This window comes from Columba livia, chromosome 7 (genome assembly GCF_036013475.1).
Source record: "Columba livia isolate bColLiv1 breed racing homer chromosome 7, bColLiv1.pat.W.v2, whole genome shotgun sequence".
Lineage (NCBI taxonomy): Eukaryota > Metazoa > Chordata > Aves > Columbiformes > Columbidae > Columba > Columba livia.
The window spans coordinates 14934084-14956034 of NC_088608.1; the positions used below are offsets into that span (position 1 = coordinate 14934084).

General features: G+C 40.1%; 1 protein-coding gene across 1 annotated transcript in view; it reads left to right on the forward strand.

The window, feature by feature from the left end:
- The first annotated feature begins 523 nt into the window (after positions 1–523).
- The window catches only part of GYPC (glycophorin C (Gerbich blood group)), a 32579-nt gene continuing 11151 nt past the window's right edge, over positions 524–21951 (forward strand). Inside the window, exon 1 of the mRNA XM_005511012.3 lies at positions 524–773. Coding sequence (XP_005511069.1) covers positions 740–773 — 34 coding nt within the window. The 5' untranslated portion in view covers positions 524–739. The remainder of the gene's footprint in view (positions 774–21951) is intronic.

Here is a 21951-nt window from a genome sequence, read left to right on the forward strand (position 1 = left end):
CTCTACAAATGACAAACTGGAGCAGAGATTAAGTGCTTTGCCCAAGGTGCCATGAGAAGCCTATGCCAGAGCCAGGACTGGAGACACCTGTGCCTCAGCCTGTGCCGCAGCCACAGATTCCTCCTTGTTCTGAGCACAGTGTAGGTTCATGCCACACGCTGACGTAACTGCTCTGACCCAGTAAAAGTCATTCTCAGTTTTCACCTGTTAAAATGACAGGATCAGTTAAACTGTGAGTGTAAGGATGCTGCTGGGCAATGAAAATCGAAAGCTCTACTTTTTATCTCACCCACTGCTGATAGGCGTTTTCGGAAGGGATTCAGCAGCAAGTTTTTTACTTAAATAATATCAACAGTGAGTGAGTAGGGGTTTGGGAAGCAAATCTAATAGGTGTGTCTAGATTTGGCTAAGAATGAAAAGAGCGTTTTCTTTCCCCTGGTTGCTGGTTAGTAAAAGCAAAGGGGTGGAATACATCCAACTTGCAAAACTCGAATACAGTTACTGCTATCTGCAAATGCGTGCCCCTCCCCGCTCATGTGAGCTACACAGGCAAAAGAGAATGACACATGTGCTGTTTCCTTTTCCAGTTGTAAAAGGGTCAGGAGCCAGGCAAGGAGAGCCCGAACAAGAGGAGCATTTTCCTGGGCTCTTCCAGCTGTTCTGTTCAATCCCGCCGTCGGTTCTGAGCAGGCAAGAGAGACTGTCAACACAAATAAGGCATTTTTCAAAGGCGTAAATTATGAGTAACCAAAACAATACGACAACTCAACCACGTGAGTACCCGTATCCCCCTCCTCCTTACAATATGAGTGGATTTACCAGTCTGCCGCTTAAGGAAAAGATTGTCTAATGCATTTCATGTGAAAAAAAAAAAAAAAAAAAAAAAAAAAAGAACGCCTGAGACTAACCCTGATGAAACTGTTTTCCTTTTTTATTCTTTGTGTTTGTGTGCACGAGTGTGTGTGAAGAGCTGAGACGAGCTATGCAAACGCCAGCTCCTAAACAGGACCTAGCAAAGTTAGTAACGTTTCCGCTTAAACCATGGCTTAGAAAAGTTTCGTTTGAATGTTTTCCCTCCCCCCTCCCTTTCAGGAATGAAAATATAGAGCATTTTGAAACTGTACTGACACTTTTCTAAGATATTAATGGTCCTGCCCAACTTGTGTTTAGAGTCTCAAGCTGTCTGTGTGTAATATGAGACTCAAGCCACAAACTGACAGTCTATATTTAAATCCACAACGCGTTACAGCTCCTGGAAATTTAGAAATGTGGTCTTAAAGACAAGCAAATTAATTTCTCAGCAAGTGAGAGTACAGGAGGGCAAGTCCTCTGCTGGCATAATTCTGCATATTTCAGTAAATCTGAAAAGAGTGAATTTGGCCCAAACACTCAAGCGAGCAAGAGGTTTAGCTGCAGCTTGGTAGCACTCATTTTGGGACAGTACTAAAAACGAAGTGGAGGGGAAGGAGGTGGATTCTGATTTGATAAGCTGTGAAGAGTCAATGCGAAAACTCTTGAGATTTTGGCACTGCAATAGCAACTCCATATCTCTTTTATGGCTTTAGTACAATCTTGCCTGCTTTAAGTTAAGACAGTAGTTTTGTATTATTTTTAATAAACTTCAGATAACAGAATTGTTTATCATGCTGTGGTATCAGTAATGAATACAGCCAGCATTGCTGGGAGCTGCCTGTGATTCAGGCTTTCATCCAGAGATTGCTGTAAGAGTATTTGGTCTGTAGGATGTTGACACTGACAATGTTTCTCAAGCTCTGAATGAGGCAGGCTGATCCAGCATGACACAGCGAGCAGCATTTCTAGAATCCTAAACAGCAATTTCTATTTACCTTTGTGTCCCTTTTCAAGTTCTAACCAACAAGAAATATTAGATGCTAGCTTTATAGTACATTTTATTCTATTTTATTCAGGAGTTTTGATTTTTATAGCTTGTTTTCTATTGTTTCCATTACAACTTATTTTCTATGATTGATATGAAAGAAACATGTAGGCTAATTCAAGATTCTGAGTGCTTGGGTTTGGAAAAGCTTAAGTAAATTACTGCCATTGGTGTTCTCCAAGTGTGTGCAGGAGGGTGGTCGTGACTCACTGACGTGCATTTTGCATTTGTGCAATACCTACAAGGGTACAGACCTGGTCTTGTACCTTTAGTGACAGGCTTGGTCAGGTGACAAGTCCAGGACAAGCTTTACAGTCCTGAATACATTATGAATCACTTCTCTGACAGACCCAGGCTGTCAAAAGATCCCACAGAAGGCTCCAGGGTAGATCTGGATGAGGAATTAATACTCCATAGGGCCTTTTGTCTGTTTATAATGGAAACAGGCTGATGCATCAGGTTCTCCTGTTTTTTTCCAAAATCTAGGCGCGAGTTCTCAGCTTGCATCATTTTAAGATCATATGATTGCCAGTGAAAATAAATGGCTTGCAATCCAGCTAGAAGAAGTATTATGACTGAAAAATAGTGACTATCTATTGTTTATTTGCCCTTGTAATTTCCCTTACTTATTCAAACAGAATGCTACTGTATTTTGTTTCAGTCTGCCTCTCTTTGTTTTTTGTTTGTTTGCGTTTGTTTTTTTTTAATGACATGGATCAAATTTACATAACAAAATTAAATTAGAGGGAAGTTTGATAGTACTATAATCCTGTATAATGCAAATATGGTGCATTTTTAAAATAATGATTGAGGTTTTCAGGGTAGGTCTTATTTCTTCGTAAAATTCCAGGAATTTTTGCAAGAAACAAGATATTGAAAGATCAGTGTATTGAAAGGCACTGCACAGCATGGACAGTGGATGTTTGCCAGAGAGACAGAGTAATTGGCAAAACAAATTTGCTTCATAACTATAGTGAAAATCTCTGAAATGGGTGTGAAAATGCATAAAGAATCAGCAAAAACCTTTGACTATACTGAACATATTAATTCTTTGCTAAGTACCTGCAGGTGAAACCACAGAGCAGCTGCCTACTGATGTAAACTGAACAACCTTAAGTAATCTAATTACTCATGTTCTTTGCTTATCTCCTTGTATTCACTTGCAGCTGATAAGGAATTTTTATTCATTTCATAAATACAGTATTATCCTGGCAATCCAGGTAGGAGCAGACTACCATTTCAGATTCAAAATATTAAATTCTGTGAACCCTACAAATGTATTCTGCCTCTATATGGGGATGCCACACAGTCTAACCTCAAGCACTTCCCATGCCTGGCTCAGATATCCCATTGCTCTGAGTGGGTTCTCTCTGTACTCAATGGCAGACAAGCAAGTAATTCAGCCTGCTGATGTTAGGTGGTGTGTGTATATTTACTCCATCAAGTTAATGGCCATTTGTCTGTAGCTGGATCAAAATGGAATACCTAAATATAGAAGTCTGCTACCAAATCCAAAAATGGAGTTGGGCTTCAATTTTGTTGGCTGGGATTCAATACAATATTGTGTTGTGAATGTATCTCCAGGTTTTTTTTCTTCTTTTTCTTGTGACGTAAAGGTGATCTAGCCTGATAGCAGGAATGTAGACTTCCCAATTTTTAAATGTGTCTTTTTCAAATGTGTTATTACAAGAAGACGATGCATTTTCTTCCTCCCACCTCTGCTCAAATGTACAGGCAGTAGCTGCCTCACTTATTACAAAATCTAAGGAATTCCAAAGTTTTGGCAACCTCTGTTCAGACTGCAGCTTTTGCCCTATTGCTTTTAGGCTGCAATGACCCAGTTTCAACATAATGTACAGGTCAAATGAGGTGAAGGACTTACACAAACATCCTTGGGTCAAAGAGTCAATCTGAGGAAGCAGTGATCTGTCTTTGGGGGTTAGAGGTGTTCATCTCCTTGGAGAAGGTGTTCTGCACCTTACAGGATTTAATCTGTACTCAGCATGCTGGGAATGTTTTATTGGGGACCTCTTATACTCCAAATGCCAGAATTAGTGGTTAAGGACAGCAGCTTGTGGAGGGAGGCTTCTCTTCTTCATAATCTACTAGCAGATAACATCTTACTTCTGAGTGGGTAGGGAAGCAATGCAGTCTCTGCTGTGTAGAAGAACTGGCCCAAAAGGAAATCAGGAGGCAAGAATGGACCTCAGGCCATGGCTCAGCTGCAGAGAGGGGAAGAGGGTCAAGAACAGTGTGAAGCCCAGCAAGCCTTATGAGCTGCATGCTTTCCTTCTGCATGGCCAGCTGTAGTTCAGCAATAGCCCAGGTGCAAGCCCTGCCCTACTTAGGAGGAGCAGACTCTGGTGCTAACTCTGTCCTGTGAGCAGGAGACCTTAGGTCCATCATGCTTAGCATCTCCACCTGCAACAGCTTGAGCTTCTGGCAAAAAGAGTCAAGTATGTGTGGGCTACCTCCTCCAGAGAGGCTGAGATCTTGACAAAAGCTGCACCTGATAAAGGCAAAGTGAGTTATAGCTGTGCACAGCGAGTCTGGTTCTGAGAACAGTCTTGACCTATCTTTAACTCATTCTGAGATATATTTTGGGGCTACAAACTGTTCCTTTAAATGTTCCTGTAGCAATACCACTACCTTTCACACAAGGCCTGTGAAAAGCTGCAAGTGATCCCCATAGACTTTTAACCATGTTGTTCACTGCCTTGGCAACAGGTTTGATTTCATTGCCATTAATCAACAGAAGCACTTGTCTGTGGCAGTGACTAATAAGCAAAAATAGAGACTATCGATTATGAAAATTTTGGTCTTAACTGGTAAACCTGTGAGCATTTATAAACAAGGAAACCCATAGATTATAACCTCTCACTTTTAGCACAGAAGTCTCAAAATATATCCCACAAGCATTTATGTAAATTGCATGTCTCTGCTTGTATATTTGTCTCCCACCACTGTGCATGTGAGTTGGAAAATTTGCCTTGATACCCCAGAGCTCTCCCTGACATCCTCATTGCCTGAGATGTTGATATGAATGTCTGCAAACTGAAAGGCTCAGAATGCACCTGAAATTTCAATAATTAAGAGCAGAAATGTTGGCAAACTGCTGTGCTGGAGGGAATAGGAGGGATGTCCACCCACATAGGAGTCTGCTTTTTGAAAGTACACAGTTCTCAGCATTTCTGGGCACTGCTTTTCACACACACACACAAAAGACAATTATTTACTCAGTAGAGGTTAAAGATTTAAAGATTCAGGTCGTGGCTGACTACATACTTAAGCATATTATAATAGTATTACAGAATTGTGCAGTGTCTGCATCCCATTGCTGATACTGCTGCACCTTTCTTTCTAGGGTCTTGTAGAACATACCCCATACCCATGGCTGTTCAAATGACTGAGTCCAATCAGCAAAGCCTTTTGTGAAACAGGCTTTTAGGACCGCATTCTGTAATGAAAGTCTGTTTGTGTGTCTGCTCTGTGGTGTGCCTGTCTCTATTGTTGGGAAGGGATTAGTATTCCTATAGCATAGAGAAATTTAAGCCAACAGAGGAATGTGATTGTGCTAGGTGCTGTACAAAAGGCTGGTAGAGAGGACAGATTACAGGTAGGAGAGAAATGACTGCTTTCCAGAGGCACTGCTGGAGAGGCAGCTTTTGGCTATGGGAAAGAATTTATAGCAACCAGGAGGCGGGAATTAGTATTGATTCCAGTAGATCCACTGGGGCAACATCTCTTTGCTTCACACCCTCTAATTTTGTAATACATACTTAGGAAAAAACATAGAAGTCAGTTGCAATTGGCCGATTTGTTTCCCATAGAAAGATCAGAAACCTTTTAAACATGGTGTTTGACACTAGGAAGATCCTTATTTACTTTTTTTCTTTTTGCTTTACATCCAAGTTGTGATAGGAAATGTATGAAAAACTGGGAGACACTCAGGTGCTGCAGTGACAAGAATACATGAACACCCTAGTTGGGCAAGTATTTGGACAGCAGGCAGACTGTGTTTTACTTATTTTTGAAATACTTAAGTTCTTAATTCAAATGAATTTGGCAGTGTTTCCCCAGTAATGAGTTGATGAAAAATTCACCAGCTGCTAAACACTCTGAAAAACTACATGGCGAATAAAGAAAAGCGGCATTTGGAGAAATCAGGTTTGGTTTGCCAACAATTTATGAATACAAATGGAGAAAAGGACTGCTTTCTCTGAATAATTTATTTGTAACCCATAACTCAACTGCATCAAGTAATGATACTGCAACGTTATAATAACAGGCACGCAACTCATAATTTGTAGCCAAAATAAGACATGTACTCCATTTCTCCAAGAGTCAGCATGATCTAATTGACACCAGATTCCTGTCTCTCCAATGTTAGCATGGAAATCAAATGCATTGGTGCTCCCTTATTGCAGATGTACCTTGCACATGAAGTTTCACCAATAAAACATCTGGCTAAGTTATGTTTCTATTAATTAATCTGCTCATCTGCAAAGTAGGCCAGTTTCTCCTATCTTCTTCTCTTCTGACATACGTTTCACCACACGGTTCTTCCTGATAAAGCAGAAAACTTCACTTAAAATCTCAATGGGTTAAACTTATTCTGCTGCACTGAAGTTTTAAAGTGATTTTTTTCCTTTCCCTCTCCCTCTCTCTTTCATCTCAGAAAAAGAAAAAGAATTCAGTTATTTCATGAGGGCCTACCTCTTTCTTGCTCAGATAAGCCCTGAAATGGAGTTAAGCTTTTTATCAGTAAGTTGCAGGGGGGCTTTCGAACACACCCTGAGACAGCTCCATGTTATCGTGAGTGATAAATGCCTGTTTTACTGGGGAATGCATGTATAAAATGTCTACTTTCATGAGACAGTCCACATTGTGAAAAGCATGTGTGACAAGGTCACAGCAATGTAGAATCAGACATTGAGTTTTTACATATGCATAGGTGTTTAGATTCACAAACAGAGACTATTTTAGTAACATCAAACCCAGAAAATGGATTTGAATTCTTTATATATGTACATATACACACAAGGTATGTGTATATATAATATATTGTATATATGTATACACAGGCATACATATACATACACACACAGCCTTTTTCACAATCTATGTGGCTTTTCACTAATCAGACTTCTGGATACGGAGAGTTTTAATTCCCTGACAATATCTCTGTTCAGACACCTTTACCCATAAGCTCATGTTTCCCTTTTTATATGATAGATGCCTCTAAAAGTAGCAGAAAAAATTACTAGATTTTTGAAGGCTTCATAGAGACATAAACTCAGTGACAAGAAAGAAAGTGAGAGGAAGATTTGAGCTATATATAAGGAGCTGGGAAATATATAACAGATAAGTGCTCGTTCAGCAATACGGGAGAGACACACAGGTCCCAGTTGTTATATGACATTTCCTTCCTTCTTTCAAGGACCTTCCACAGTCTTGGCAGTGGGAAGGAAGAAAAGCACAGGCAAGGAAGACATAAATCTTCCCTTGTCACCTTCTGGGTTAAGGCCTTGTTTCCTTTGGGAGTCACCCCCTCTTCCATCTCCCTCCCTCTTCTCCATTAGTTTCTGTTTACTGCCTCATCTTCACAGTTCGCTATGAAACAGCACATTTCCGCACTCCAGATCTTTCTTGTCATCACACAGGAATTTTTATTCACAACTTGGGACAGACTTTTTACATCCTGGATCCCATGACTGGGAGAGTTTACTATTGTGTGTCTCCCTTGAATTTCCATAGTTGCGTCAGTGGAATCTGATTTTTGGAGCCTGATACATACAAATCCAGTTTTTTTCTCATGGAACTCATCAGGATTATTTTTACTTTGAAGAAGTCTGTACTACCAGTTATTAATGGCAATTAACCCTCGGTGGAAAATGGGGGTGTACACAGGATTAGGCTGCATCTCTGCAGAAAACCCTGCAGAGCAGACCAGGAAACAAAACTGCCATTGAGAGCCATTCTTCCGCTCTAGCTTCCCCTTTGCTTTGGGAAAAGAGGAAGTCATGGTTGTCTTGCTCTTTTTCAAAAACACTCAGTGTGCTCTGCACACCCAGCTGCTTTCCCTATTACTCTTCCTATCCCTGCTCCAGTCATGAAGAAGGTGAATAGTTTCAGCTAACATCAGTGTGGCCAAGAAGAATAACACCAGGTCAGGGAGGTGAAGGGTGCTTTATAGCTCCTTCTTGTGCAGGCTGTGTCTGCCTAATGGAAAGGGACCTATTCTAAATAAAAATCACCAAATAATTTTTTGCCACTTCAGTGTTCATGATAAGGGGCACTGACCACATGCATCTTCCCAACTTACCTCATCAAGTTGCTTATTCTGAACAGAGATCTAGGCCTCCTGAAGCATAAAGATAACATGCAAAAAACAACCTTAGGTATGACATCAATTGGCAAAACATATCAAGTTGGAAGGATTTTAGGGTTTTCTCCTTGAAAATATTTTTCTGCTAAACATATTCATTTGTATTCTCTGAGATAGTCTATAGACTGTGGAGATCAAAGCAAACTGGAAATCCAGCAGAGTTTTCAAGTACATTAAAGGTAGCGTGTTTTGAAGCCACATGCCTGAACATTTAAGCACCATGGAAGAAATGAAGTAGCAGGTGTAAACATGTAAATCATGTAAACATGATCGTTCTAATCTTCATACTTTCAACTTGTCAAAGACACAATGTTTGGCAAAGACTAAAAATAGGGGATGCTGCATGCACACACATACACACAAGAGAGAGCACAAAACCCAAGGACACCAGACAGTTTGGATTTTCTCTTTCAGCCACATTTGGGATCTTGTAGGTCATTTACAGCAATAAGGATGTGAATTTACCAGACTTAAATGGAACCTGAAAAATCTGGGCCTGGAGTGAGTGCTTTTTGGGAGGTTTAAACACAGAAATGTAGTTCTCTGTTGGACATTTTTTTACCAAGTTAAAGAGTATAAAATGCCATCCACTACAGACTAGTGGCATTTTGTATATGTCTGTGTATTTTGAACAGAGATAACAAGTCTTTAATGTTCTTTACTTAGCAATTGAGACATTGTGAAAATTTTTTCAGGTGTTTTCAGAGAGTGTAAGACAAAATAAGACTATATTTCTTTATCTTACCCCTAAAGCAATGAGAACATAATAACAAGAGGTGTCCACCAGATCTACCCCCTTTCCAACTAACGATTCATGCTTTCTGATCAGCTCTAGTTGCAAACACACAGCTTCCTCACCTGAGGTCCTGGCATGTAAACAAATAGCTGACCATTTCTGTCTCCTTCACATTTCTGCTGAGCTTCTCAGGAAATGCCTTACTTCCTGCAAGTTATCATTGTGTTGCCAAAGTCAGTGGTGTTGAGATACTTGTACCCTGGAATTTGAGATTGCCTGTATTGATTTCATTGGACTTTGGATCAGAATTTACTGATTTCAGATCTTCACTTTTTAATATTACTCTCCTTCAAATGCCTTGATTTAGCTCACATCAGCCTTGTCTACTATCACCGCAGATTTTAATGAAGGCAAAGTTATTTATCAGTGGGAACTGGAGCTCTGGTAGCAACCTCCAATGAAAGCAAAGGGTAGTGGGGAGCAAATAAGCTGATCCTGTATGCTGTCAAAGAAGAAAACTTCCTGCTGATTCAAATTCTTGCACATTAAAAAAAAGCTGTCAATGGCTCCTGAGCTCATTCTCATTTTGGATTAATGATCCATAAGGGACTCCTTTTACCACTCCTTTTACCTCCCGCTTTTGGCAGGCAGGAATGCAACTGGGGAGATAAATGCTTTTGCATCTCTCTGAACTTTGTTTTGCTCCTCAGTAAAAGATTTCCACTTCTGGAATCCATTAAAATCTGCGTATCTCAGACAAAGACTCTTCTTCCCCCTCCCATGTTCTGTGTGAGATGCTTAATTGCTGCATCCTGGGGACATAACCAGTTGTGAGCTGGAAACAAGAACATGAGCCAAGCCCTTCTCCTCTGGGTTACCTCCACTGATTTCCTTTGCTTGCGATGAATAAAACCTTTCATTTCAACAGCATCTGACTTATGTCAGAAGGTTCATGATTCAATTTAGAAACAATGGGATGGCAGAGATGGATGAAACTGTTTTAAAAGTGTCATTGCTAAATAAATAAGGATTAGCTTTAAACACAGGGGGAGAAAGCATGAGGAGGTACGGCTGCATGGCATTTTTTTAAGATAAAATGTAGCCTGGACTCTTCCCCCCCTACTCATCTTCATGACTTACATTTCCTTTAAGGAAAAGGTCATGCCTTCTCTCCAGGGCTGCTACAAGCCTTCCACATGCAGGAAGCATATCCTGTGTCCTGTTTTCTCCAGAGGCCAGTAGCAGAGCAGATGGGAGTACAACTCCCACGTTGCTGCTTCCAGTGTGCTGTTTTTAAGTGACATGAGTCCCAAACTGCTGCCTGAATCTCCCTCACTTTCAAGTGTGGTGCAGCCCAGCCCCAGGACCTTGCAGAGGCTGGCAACTGCTGGAGGGGGAAATGCAAGCTACTCCCTTTAGAGGTCTGGATGCCTGTTTTTGTCAGATATAAAATTGCAGCAGTCATTGGGGGGTGGGAGGGAGAACATATGTCCTGTAATTAAAGATTGTGTCTGTGATTCATTCTGGAAGAGAGGCATGTATTTTCCTCATAGAATGAGGAAAATAAGCTTGGGAACTGGAACATCTAGCACATGCTATTTTCCACCACAGTGATTTCCTTCACAGCTCACACCTGAGAAGAGGCTCTCAAGCCCTAAAGGATCAAGCACCCCAGGTTGTGCGCTGCTGCCTGCAGCACACAGCAAGGTCCAGGACCTGTGGGTGGCTGAAGGAAGTCTGTCAAGGAGATACTGATAAATGTGAGTGTCCAGCTCAGCAATTGATTTTGTTTGCCACTATTCAGCACTTTAAAGTAACAACTTGCTGTCCGTGGTCATGAGCATCTATATCCCCTCCATGGAACATAATCCTGGGTGAGGGGAGATGAAGCAAGAAATGCAAATCCAGTCCCTTGCCAAGTGCAAAGCCATGGCACACCAGCTGTGGCCACAGGCTGTATCATCTCTCCAGATTCCCAGGGCACATATGTCTGTTTTTCCCATTCCCCACCCTTGGTGGGATATATCCAATCCATCTTCTAGCTAATGGGATTTGGTACTAGTTTTTCCCATCCTTTGTTTCACTTCCATTACACAATGAAGCGATGTTGTGGCGTTACCAGAGCTGCCTGTGTTTTTTCCTTGACCATCACCATCTGGCTGTTAGGTTACGCGAGTGTGAAGAAAAAGAGATTTTCTTTCCCAGGGACACTGCCACCTCTTCTCATCTGCTACAGTATCCATGACAAGTGATTGACAATGTACCTTTGATTCTGATGATGCTGGGTGTTCTCCTCTACCCAGGACTTTAATGCTTTTTCAGCTGTGCCCATGAAGTGCTGTAGTGAGCATGGAGTTGATGGTCCATCATTCCTGTTAGAGCCAGTAGCAGATGCCTAATGGAGAGTTAAAGCACAGGTCAAACATCTAGGGATCTGAGGCATGGGAAATTCTTGAACCAGTCAGTATTTCAGCTTTTAAAGGGTTGCCTTGGGGTATGAAAGCTTTTGCATTTACCAGAGTTTCTCATACGAAATACTTTAACCTCCTGCTCACATCCAGACTTACCGCTTGGCAGGACTGAGCCTTACCTCCCCCTCTTCCCTCTTCTTGAATGAGCTCTTTTAACTTGTAGTTGAAATAATTCAGCTTTGGGAGCTCAGCATTACTGAAAGGCACAGCTTTCTGAAGGGTACGACTCATGTCAGGGAGCAAGACACTCCTCTGCCTTTCTCCCCCAGGTAACCACAGTGCCTCCAGCAGCCATGCAGAAATGCATGTGGCTATGACCTTATCTTGTTGTCCCCTCTCACAGCACTTGTGCATCAGGAGCTGGCCCCAGCAACAACAAAGGCTGTTGCCTGACTATCCATGCAACGCAGCACAGCACAAAGCTGCTGTCATGCCTGACCCCTGTCTGGGAACGCAAACGGGATTGGGAAAGTCTTTGCCACTCCCTCTTTCCTCTTCATTCAGCTGAGCTCCTGTTTGTCAGACAAAAATGTTCAGTGGAAGGCTTCAAGGAGTATGAGCAGCCAGACTGCTGTTTGTATCCCTTCTTTATAAAGCATGTGCGTATCCTAGGGAACACTTCTTGCTGGCCATCTCCTAAAGGGAGTCCCAAGAGCAAAGAAGCCGGAAAGACAAGCCTTAGAGCTTCTGCCTGCATATTTAACTCTGGTGTGGCAGCAGGGGCACAGGGAAATGCTTCAATATCTCATGAAAATAGCTTAGTGAATACAGAAACACAGGCATTCAGGTCTTGTAGAAGAAGGAATTGAATTTGGCAGAGAGGCCCTGTAAAATGTGGGCTGTTTTATCCACTTCTTTCACTTTTCTATTCCACCTAGGCAGGCAGAACCAAAAAATGCAAAAAGGATGTGGGCTTCGCTCCTCTCTGACTGGTAACAGATACATACTTGTGTCCAAGCCTTGCCCTGACATGAAATACAGCACAGCTCCCCCTGAAATAAACTGCAGCTCGCACATATCTCAGGGTGGAACTTGGCTCTTAAACAAAATTTAATGGGAGTCTGCTCTGGCTGAACTCTACTTATGACTTCATATTTTCCAGGGCTGCGCTAGTGTTGTTGGTTTGTTCTTTTATTTTTTTTTCTTCATTCTATTCATACTCATAGGTGTTTCAGTGGGATAACTTGACCTCTTAATACTGTTCCAAAGCAGACTTCTCTGGAGGAAATGGTAAATAGTTTGGGTATGTTAAGAAAGGGCTTTGGGAAATTTGCAGGCTCTCTCATGACTACTTGAGAAAGCAGATTTTTACAGCCTGTTAGACAGGATCAACTAGCAAATTAAATTGGGAATCCGGAAAACAGAGAGGATGGACAGAGGCTATGTATGATGACCTTGACGATGAATTCTTCATTTTATCATTTTTCTAATATGCCTAAAACAGATTTTTTAAAAGCTTCCACCACGGTCCAGCTGAGCAGTTGGAATGTGTGGGAGATCTCTTACCAGCTGGTGCCCTGCTTTGATGCCAGTGTAAACGGGATCGCAGTGACTGCTGCTGCTGCTGTGCTGCAGAATGTGATTGCCTCTGATTCAGCTATGGAAGAGCAGCATCCACCCAGGCAGAGAGGGAGGTGCAGAGTAACAATTCTGCCCTAGGGTCCCTATTTTGACTGCTGAGAGAGGGCCCTTACTTCTTAATGCATTCCAATAAATTCTTACACAGTGAATACCAAGCCGAACTTTTTCCATGGCCTTCCAGAGCTGTTGTATTTCAAAGGAGTCATTTGGCTGTGAAAATCTGAAGTTTTCTGCTCTGTTCAGGCCAATCTAGCAAGGAAATCTCCAGCTTTATCCAGCTGCTTTTCTCCTTATGCTTCTCTTTTGGGGAACCTGCTTATTCTGAGTGCAGATTTATAATGTACTTCACCCACTCAAAAATGCATTCCTGCTTTTTGCTCTCACTGTCTACACCTAACAAACCCCTTCCTGTTAACAGATTGACTGACAGTCAGACCACATGGTGACTTAGATCAATTTGCCTATAAGTAAGTAGCCCCCACCTCAGTCCTTTTGGTGGGCTGGTGTTCTGCTGGATCAGCTTGAAAGGAAAAGGGTTAGGAACCAGAATACCCTTTTCTGCTGGAATGTAGCAGCCAGTTCAAATCACAATGATTCACTCTCAGCTTTTCTGCATTTATATTTAATACATTTAGGAAAGGAGCAGCCCAAAGGTTTCACAGTAAGTCAAAAATATGTTTATCAGAGAAGCACCATAGCAAGCATTTGTTGCTATTGAAAAGTACTAGACCATATTTCTTTGCTTAATAGCACACATTAATCTTCCATTGAAATTGCAAGGCTGTCCATGCTGAATCTGGCTTTAAAGGTTTAAAATATAGTCCAAACTATAGTAATGTAAAATTCTGCCCAAAAAAGGAACTGAAAAAAAAATCTCAGCAATGTCTCTTTGTTTTTTTATTTTCTTTTACAACCACTAAGGACATGGTCTACAAGCTTTGAAATGGTTGCAAAAAATGGCATTTTTAAAATTGGTTACCAAAATATTAATATTATCCAAGTACCCACTGGTATTTCTGGTTTCAGTCCAGTTGCTTAATGAAATGAGTCTTATGTGTTCCTGCTGTATATCCGTCTCCTTAATCATCTGTTCATCCATCTGTCACTTCCCATCAAGAACTTTTGGATTCACTGACCACTTTCAAACAGATTCAAAAGAGAAGCAGAAGTCTCAGAAATTATTATCATTCTCCAAGTTGTATGAAAGTCAACATTTGTTTACAGAGAGCCATTCAAGTGAGCAGTAACACAAAAAGGACTCCTTATTAGAAGACTGAACTAAATGGATTTATTTTCTAGTCAGGAATGCAATAGTATCGAATTTTGGTGTGATACAGTTGCTTGCATAAACAGAACTGCAATTTAACAGACAAAATCAGAGTTTAAGACACTATTTAAGCACCCGTGGAAGTGATCTAGCCCTTCTGACCAGTGAGTGTTGAAAGCTCTGCAAAAAGGGCTCTGAGTACCCCACAGAAATGCTAAACCCTCAGCACAGTCTTTGGAAAGGGATGGTTGAGTAATGCTAACAGTAATGGCTGAGATTTATTTTCCCTTATTATACATTCCAGAAAGCTAGGCTTCTAATCTAAACTTATCTTCTAAGTTTGCTGCTTCGTTGATGGGAAGAGAAATTCCCACTCCATCCCCCAGTATTCATCACACCTCCATTGGAGCTGAATGGATCTCCTTGCAAGAAGGCATGTCAGGAATAGAATAGAATAGAATAGAATAGAATAGAATAGAATAGAATAGAATAGAATAGAATAGAATAGAATAGAATAGAATAGAATAGTTCCAGTTGGAAGGGATCTACAATGTTCAGCTAGTCCAACTGCCAGCCTGTGTCCTCTCTGCAGCAGCTATGGAGACAGTTTCGATCACATAGACTCCTTTCCAATAGTCAAAAATCTCACCAGACTGGTTATTAGCTCTCCATTTACTTGTTACTTACCCTTCAGGTTTCGTTAGGAGAGAGGAACACTTATAATGAGTTGTTAATGAATCTCACAACAATATAAGTCCCACACTGAAAAACGTTCTGTATATGGCTTCCATTAAGGTTTTTTTCATGCTCAGCTCTGTTAATGTATTCAATATGCTGTTTGTTAAATAATGCCAGACATCTGTCCAGAAATAATAGACAAGCAAGACTTCTTTCGTTTTCTTTTTTTTCCTCTTTTAAACAATTATTGCACAATCTGTCTATAATTTTGAAAATGAATGGTAGATGTTAAAGAAGTTTTGCTAGAATTGTTCCACACAATTCAGATAGCTTGGACTTATACATACACCTTTTTCAGATAATAAAATGAGCTTTGTCTTTTTAAATGAAGCAGATATGCAAAAGAAATCTACATATTCGTTGCAGAATCCTTGGAAAATGAGAATTATTATTGCTCTGAGCTACTATTTGCCTTGCTAGTTTCCAAGGTGTTTCGGTATGTTATATTTTCTTTTTTTAATATGCTCAATATTTAAAGCAGTTGGAACATTGTTTCCACTACAGATATCTCCATTAATAATATTAACCTCATCAGTGCTCCAGGAAAGATCTCTGTGTCTCTAAAGAGCATATGCTAAACATCCTGACATTTCCACTTGCAATGCTTAGTAGACAGTGCCTTAGGCAAGCACTGGTGTATGAGCTGGATGTAGCTGAATACAATTCATATCAAATAAGCTAAGGGATGGAGAACAGAGAGCTCATGTTCCCAAGAATTGTCACCTGTCATACTGCTTTGCTACAAAATGTTGGTGATGGGAATGAGGCAGAAAGGAAGAAACCTGCCCATGTTGGGAAAATTATTATGCTTTTCTAAGGATAGTAGCCTGGCACTACATTCTTTGCATTGTCAGGATAACATCTTTGTGCATAACTGCAGGCTTTTGACAAGTTCCAGGTGATTTCTAGATGATATCACCTCTAATTTGATCATATCAACTGTGATTTAGGTACAAGTTCAAGCTTTTTAATCTCAAACCAAGAAATAGACGTTTATCAACCTTAATAGAATAATGGCCATGTTTCTCCCCTTGCATGTCAGTGTTCATTATACAAGTTTTCTGCCAGCAACAGAACCAGTGAAATACTCTAGCTTTTGGATTTATGTCTCTGACTCCTAAATCCCACCTCAGCATATACTGGCTCCCTCCCCCAGCAGCTCCCCATGGGACAGGGAAGCACCTTGCTGCAGCTCCTCTGGATCTACTGCATGATGACTGGAAAGCACATGGTGACCAGAGAACTGGCTGCTGCTGAACAGAGCTTACAAAAACAGAGTCCTCATTGCCCTTCCCTCACTGCTGGGCTACTCTAGTTCAGCTTTTCTCTCCAGCCTATAGTTTTCATGAAAATTGAGCCAAAGTGCTTATCTTTGTCCACTCTTCCTTTAAAAACAGCTGGAGTTGAATAATGGAGTCAAAACTTCTAAAGGTTACAAGGACAGTCAGGTACACAGCAGGAACAGAGAGAATCAGTGCAAAAATTCTGCCAAATCTATTTGATGGAAATATTTCAAATACTAACAAATAGTTCAGGGTGTCTTAGTTGAGGGGACTAATTTTAACTAGTGTTTGTCTTGAATACTGCTACGCCCATAAAAAGGGTATGTTTTAAATGGAAACTAAAACCTAATCTTAAGAAGTTATTAAGGTCATAAAATCAAGCATAACAACATTAAGGAACACAGAGATCAACTTATCTTCTGATGACACAGTCAAAAAGCCTGAAAGTCAGGACTGAGACTGGTAGACCTGTTAGGTACAAATTAAAAGCATGTCTTGGTAAATAATTACAAGCATTTTAGCAGTTAAATTGTCTTACTGCATCATATAACCATTTATGCAATTATCATGCCCTCCAAGACCTCTTGACCTCTGACTTTACACTCAAAGGCTCTGGCTCAAATTTTTATGCTTATGTTTCTAACATACAAGGTTCAGGTCAGCAAGATGTGCTTCTTTCACACACTTTCTGAAGAATTACAAGCGTCTGTTACAAGCTGTCATAGGGGCTTTCTCTATATCCATAACCAACTCCTTTGATTACCTATGATCATTTGCAACATTTGCAATGCTTAATCAATTAAACAAGCCAGTCACTCCTTTCCATTCAGCTTTGATCTCACTGAATGAGCAAATGGCTGTTTTGTTCCCATTTTGATTCAGTAAAAATGACTAGAGCTTGTAATTGTTGACTTTGGAGGAAAGTCAGGCAGAAATTATTTGGAAGATTCACTGGATATTTAGTGTTTCTTTCAAAACCTTCCTGAACAAAAAGTCCTTGAAAACAGAATTCTATTCTGTTGAAGAGGGAGGAGGTGGGAGGAGGAGGAGGGACACATGGAGGAAAACAACCTGAACATGGACTGTACCTTGTGGATTGACTCACACCCTAACTGTTACTCCTTTAATGAAGCAATACCACTTTGATTTATCTTCCCCAGCAAGATGATGTACATTTGGAGAGTGAGCCGAGTTTGATGATTGTGGAGGAAAAATGTAGATGGTGGCCTGGTTACGTTAGCATATTTCCACGGAAAAGTGAGGAACTTTTTGCCATGATACAAATATAAACATGAGGCAAACAAAACAGGGCACAACTTGCAACTGGCCACATGCAGCATTTTTTGAAAGAGATTAGACCTTCTTCCAGGTCCACATACCTCATGCACCCTTTGTGTGATAAGAAAGCAGCTTTTGCTCTTCAGACAACAAGCAGCTTTTCCTCAGGAGCACAGCAAAAACTGGCCACATACATGAGCAGCAAGACCACCACTGGGTGGATGTTGGTGGCTTCCCACATCCCATCTCTAAAGACAAGATTTTGACACCATTCTTCTGTGAGCTTCATTGCCCACTTGCCAAGGAGCTCCATCTTATCATTAAGGGATATCAAAGGATTATTTTTTGGCAAAGTGACTGTCAGTGTATCTTTCCATCTCAGATGGAAAGTGCAAGACTCAAGTGCAATTCAAAAGAGAAAAAGGGACTGTTTGAGGGAAGCCATTACTTCCTCAAACATTGGAAAACATCTTTTCTCTTATTTACTTTATAACATTATATAATGGTAAAAAATATTTTGCTGACACTGCATACCAGAATCAAATGGAAATTGCTAAAATAATGTGGCAAACCTAATCTAATTAAACTAATTTGATAATGTCATCTTATCCTCACTGTATTACAAAGTGTGAAAAGTCTTGAAGAAACCTTTATTTTAATTGAACAAGACTGGATTTTGTTTTCTCAGAATTAATGACATATTAATTGCTAGCTACGATAGCAAGAGGACTGGGCCCAATGCATTTAAATTTTGTACATGTTTTTAATCTGCATGATTTACCTTACATTTGGAGCACAGTCTATTTACTTACCCAAAAGATCATGTGGTTGTTGTTGTGTGTCACCATTATTATTCTTATAACAATTTAGTATATAAATGGAAGCCAAATTATTCTGTCTCTTGTCCAGATTGACAGATGAGAAACTGTTCCTTAATTTTGAAAGAACAGCCTTGATGTGTTTCATTATCCAATGGGAACTGGTGATGGCTTTTTCAGCAGAATGTGTCAAATTGATGGGTTCAAGCTGGTGACCCTTTGGGATAAGAGATGCCAGCTCTGGCAGGGCACTGCACACTTACTGGCAAATATTAAAATAGGTAATGACATGGGGTTTTTTTAATCCAGAAAGACCTCAGTGTGATGCATCTGATATCATAACACAGACCAGAGAACAGCTTTAGCAATTAACATATTTTTAACATGAAGTTTTCAGAAGTTGGTTCAGCTCATTTGTACACATACAGCTGCACTGAACCAGTTCTAACTATAGCTTGTAAATTAAATCAGTATGCTAAGGTTAATAGATTAATGATTTTCTCATGAATGCAATGTGTTGGCAAGGCACAAACATTAAACCAAAGGGCAAGGAGGACATACCACAGTTGCATAAACAATGGAGATGTTAAGACTTCGTTGGTTCTTCCACAGTAAATGTGTGGTAAGGAAAGTCTTGCATCAGTGATTACAACAGGGGCCCACTAAGACCAGCTATTACAGTTGAGAGGAATGAAGACTGCAGAAGTACATACAAAGAACAGAAAGCGCCCCTGGGAAAGGAACAGTTATAATAAATACATTTCAATATGCCTAATATTAACAAATTTAAAATTGCAAAAATTATAATAAAGGTTTTTAACAATTACAAAAGCTTCCTGGTGGACTCTGTGTTCCTCAATACTTTCAGAAGTTTATAATGTTTTACTGAACCAAATTAAATACCTTACTATCATCTTCAGTGCAAGCAATTAAATCAGTGATGAGTGTTTCTGAAACTCCACCTAAATTGTTTACATAAAAAGGCAGCCTTCCTTTAAAATTACAGGTTTTTAAAAATGGGGCAAAATATGTATGATATGTTGTGTTAGGTCAATTGATACAACACAAAAAAATAGACAACAATTTATTGAACTGAGTAAACTACATTTCATTAGTCTCCAGTTATACTTAAAAATCTCTTTCAAATGTATGAATGTATGAAAGAACAATCAATAAAGAGGCAATATCATTCTCTGAAATACATTCATATCTGGCCTGAATCATAAACTGGATGTTATTCATTTTATCATCTTCCTTGTTTACTGAAAATCCACAGATAGACAGTACTAATATTTGAGACAAAATCATTAAACATTTAGTGGTTGAATTCTAAAGACACATTTCAGCCTACAGACTGCTTGCTGCAACAACACAGTTAATATTTGGGGTGGTTCTGCAAAGCACGTCCATGAATATACAGAGGTAAGACTGAGTTGTTCCACAAAGTCCCACTAGCAGTAGTGTTTTTTCATAAGCTGATTAAAGATGAAATCTTACAGTGTGTTTCCTAGTCTGCATGCCTAGAAAGTCTTAAGAAGAAAACGACTGCCCTAAGGAGCTCAGCTCATCATTCACAGGGATTGAATGAATTTCAAGCACTTCTTATGCAATGAACAGGCACATCAAGAGAGAAAATGGGTTGCCCAAGAAAGTGCTTAGAGACCTACTTGACTGTAATTTAGCAGACAGAGCTTCATCTGAGATTGTACCACAAGCAGACAGCAGTGGAACATCATGATAAGGGATGGCTTAGGTTGCTTGAGAATCAAAAGCACAAGCTTGTGGGTAGGTAAATCCTGAAAGGCAGGAGCAGTTCTGCCTGACTGGTGTTGAGTGGCTTTGAAAATTGTGTTGCAAAAGCTGCTTATCATACACAGATATCTATTTACTTACTCAGCTTGACTTAACCACTCCAGAAGAGCAGTAACACCCACAGCTGCAAGGAAATTGTGACAACATGAGCTGTAATCTCAGGCTTTGCTTTCTATATTCAACACTGCTTAGCAGTAAGTACGTGTCCAGTTTAGTTGGAGCTTTATCTTGGTAGATGAGAGAGACACTAAGTTCAGGCTGCAGTCTATCAGTCTATGCCCCTTGTGGGCAGCAGAGATTTGGTAGTTTGCACCAGTAGTTTAGATCTATCCTGAATGATTATTCCCATGCATTCATATCAATGTGCCAACTGGGGATACCTCTGCAAGTACAGCTTTCCTTTCATGCCTTTTGCATGTGTAAATCCATTACAAGCAAACATGTCACAAGCAAACTGCAAAGCCACTAAGGGTGCAAGTACCGGATTTTTTTCTGGAAGCTTCTTTGGCAGGAAAAAAAAAAAAAAAAGCCTGAAAAATTAGAAAGCTTGAATCTCTATGCAAATGTAACCCATGTGTCACTGACAGTAGCCACAGGAGCACCTTAAAGTGCTGTTTTCTGCAAGTAGCAGGATCTAAAATCTGTTCTTTCGGTGCTAGATAGGAGGAAGTATTTTGGGAATGAATATGCCCTTTCCCATCATCATGTAAGTCAAATAGCTTGTCAGTTTGTCTGTCTTAACATGATGACGCTTTTAAAGTAGGTCACTGATAAGTCTTGCATCTTTATTAGGATTCTCAGAATACTTTGGTTTTTCCTTAAAGACCTGCTTCCTGGTGTCTCAAAATCATGCCAAAACCTCAGTTTCCATCTACACTGTGCATTTTCTCTTTGGTATTGTAGAGAAGGGCTGGAAAGTAAGACTTGAATAAATCTGATACATGAAAAAAGGGCAAATAGAAAAGTTTTAAATTATTTTAAAGCCAATGTCATACTTTTTGCATAGTAAGCGACTTATGGCTTTTAGTGGTTCAGATTTGTAAAGAACAGAAGAAACTATTACAACTATCAGGAGAAGTGCATAGCAAAACAAGGAGAGTGCTGAATCTCAGACATACGTTTTCACTGCTGCACCTGCCTCCTTCAAACAAATACTCCTCAACCAAAACAGAATGGGATCAGTTTAAACTAGAAAAAAAAAAAAAAAAAAAAAAGTCAAGATTTATTGGAAAATCACACGTGGAGGAGGGAGGTGGTTTAAAAATTTACTGACACATTTAGCAGGAAATACTCACCATTGGCTACATTAACATATAAGCTAGTACTGGCTTTTCACCTTTGAAGTGCAAAGCCAGAGATCTGCTTGCAGTAGTTAAGTCAGCAATATTACTGGGGCTTTCAGAGGCTGCTGCCTTCTCAGCATGCTTTGATTGATGAGAATGAGACAGGTAGCTATTGTCATCCTATTGCAAAATTCCTTATCTGTGAGTTTATGGGTAGAACTTGATTTTGATGAATTTCAGGTCATGGCACAAAGGCATGTCTTTACCTTCATTCTGGCTTTTAGAAACGCGCTTTCCAAAATCAGGCAATTTGATTTGTATGTTCTATTCTTGATTTAGCCAATTCATTCTGATGGCCAGAGATTTTATGAAAAACAAGTTTTCCCACAATCTTTTGAT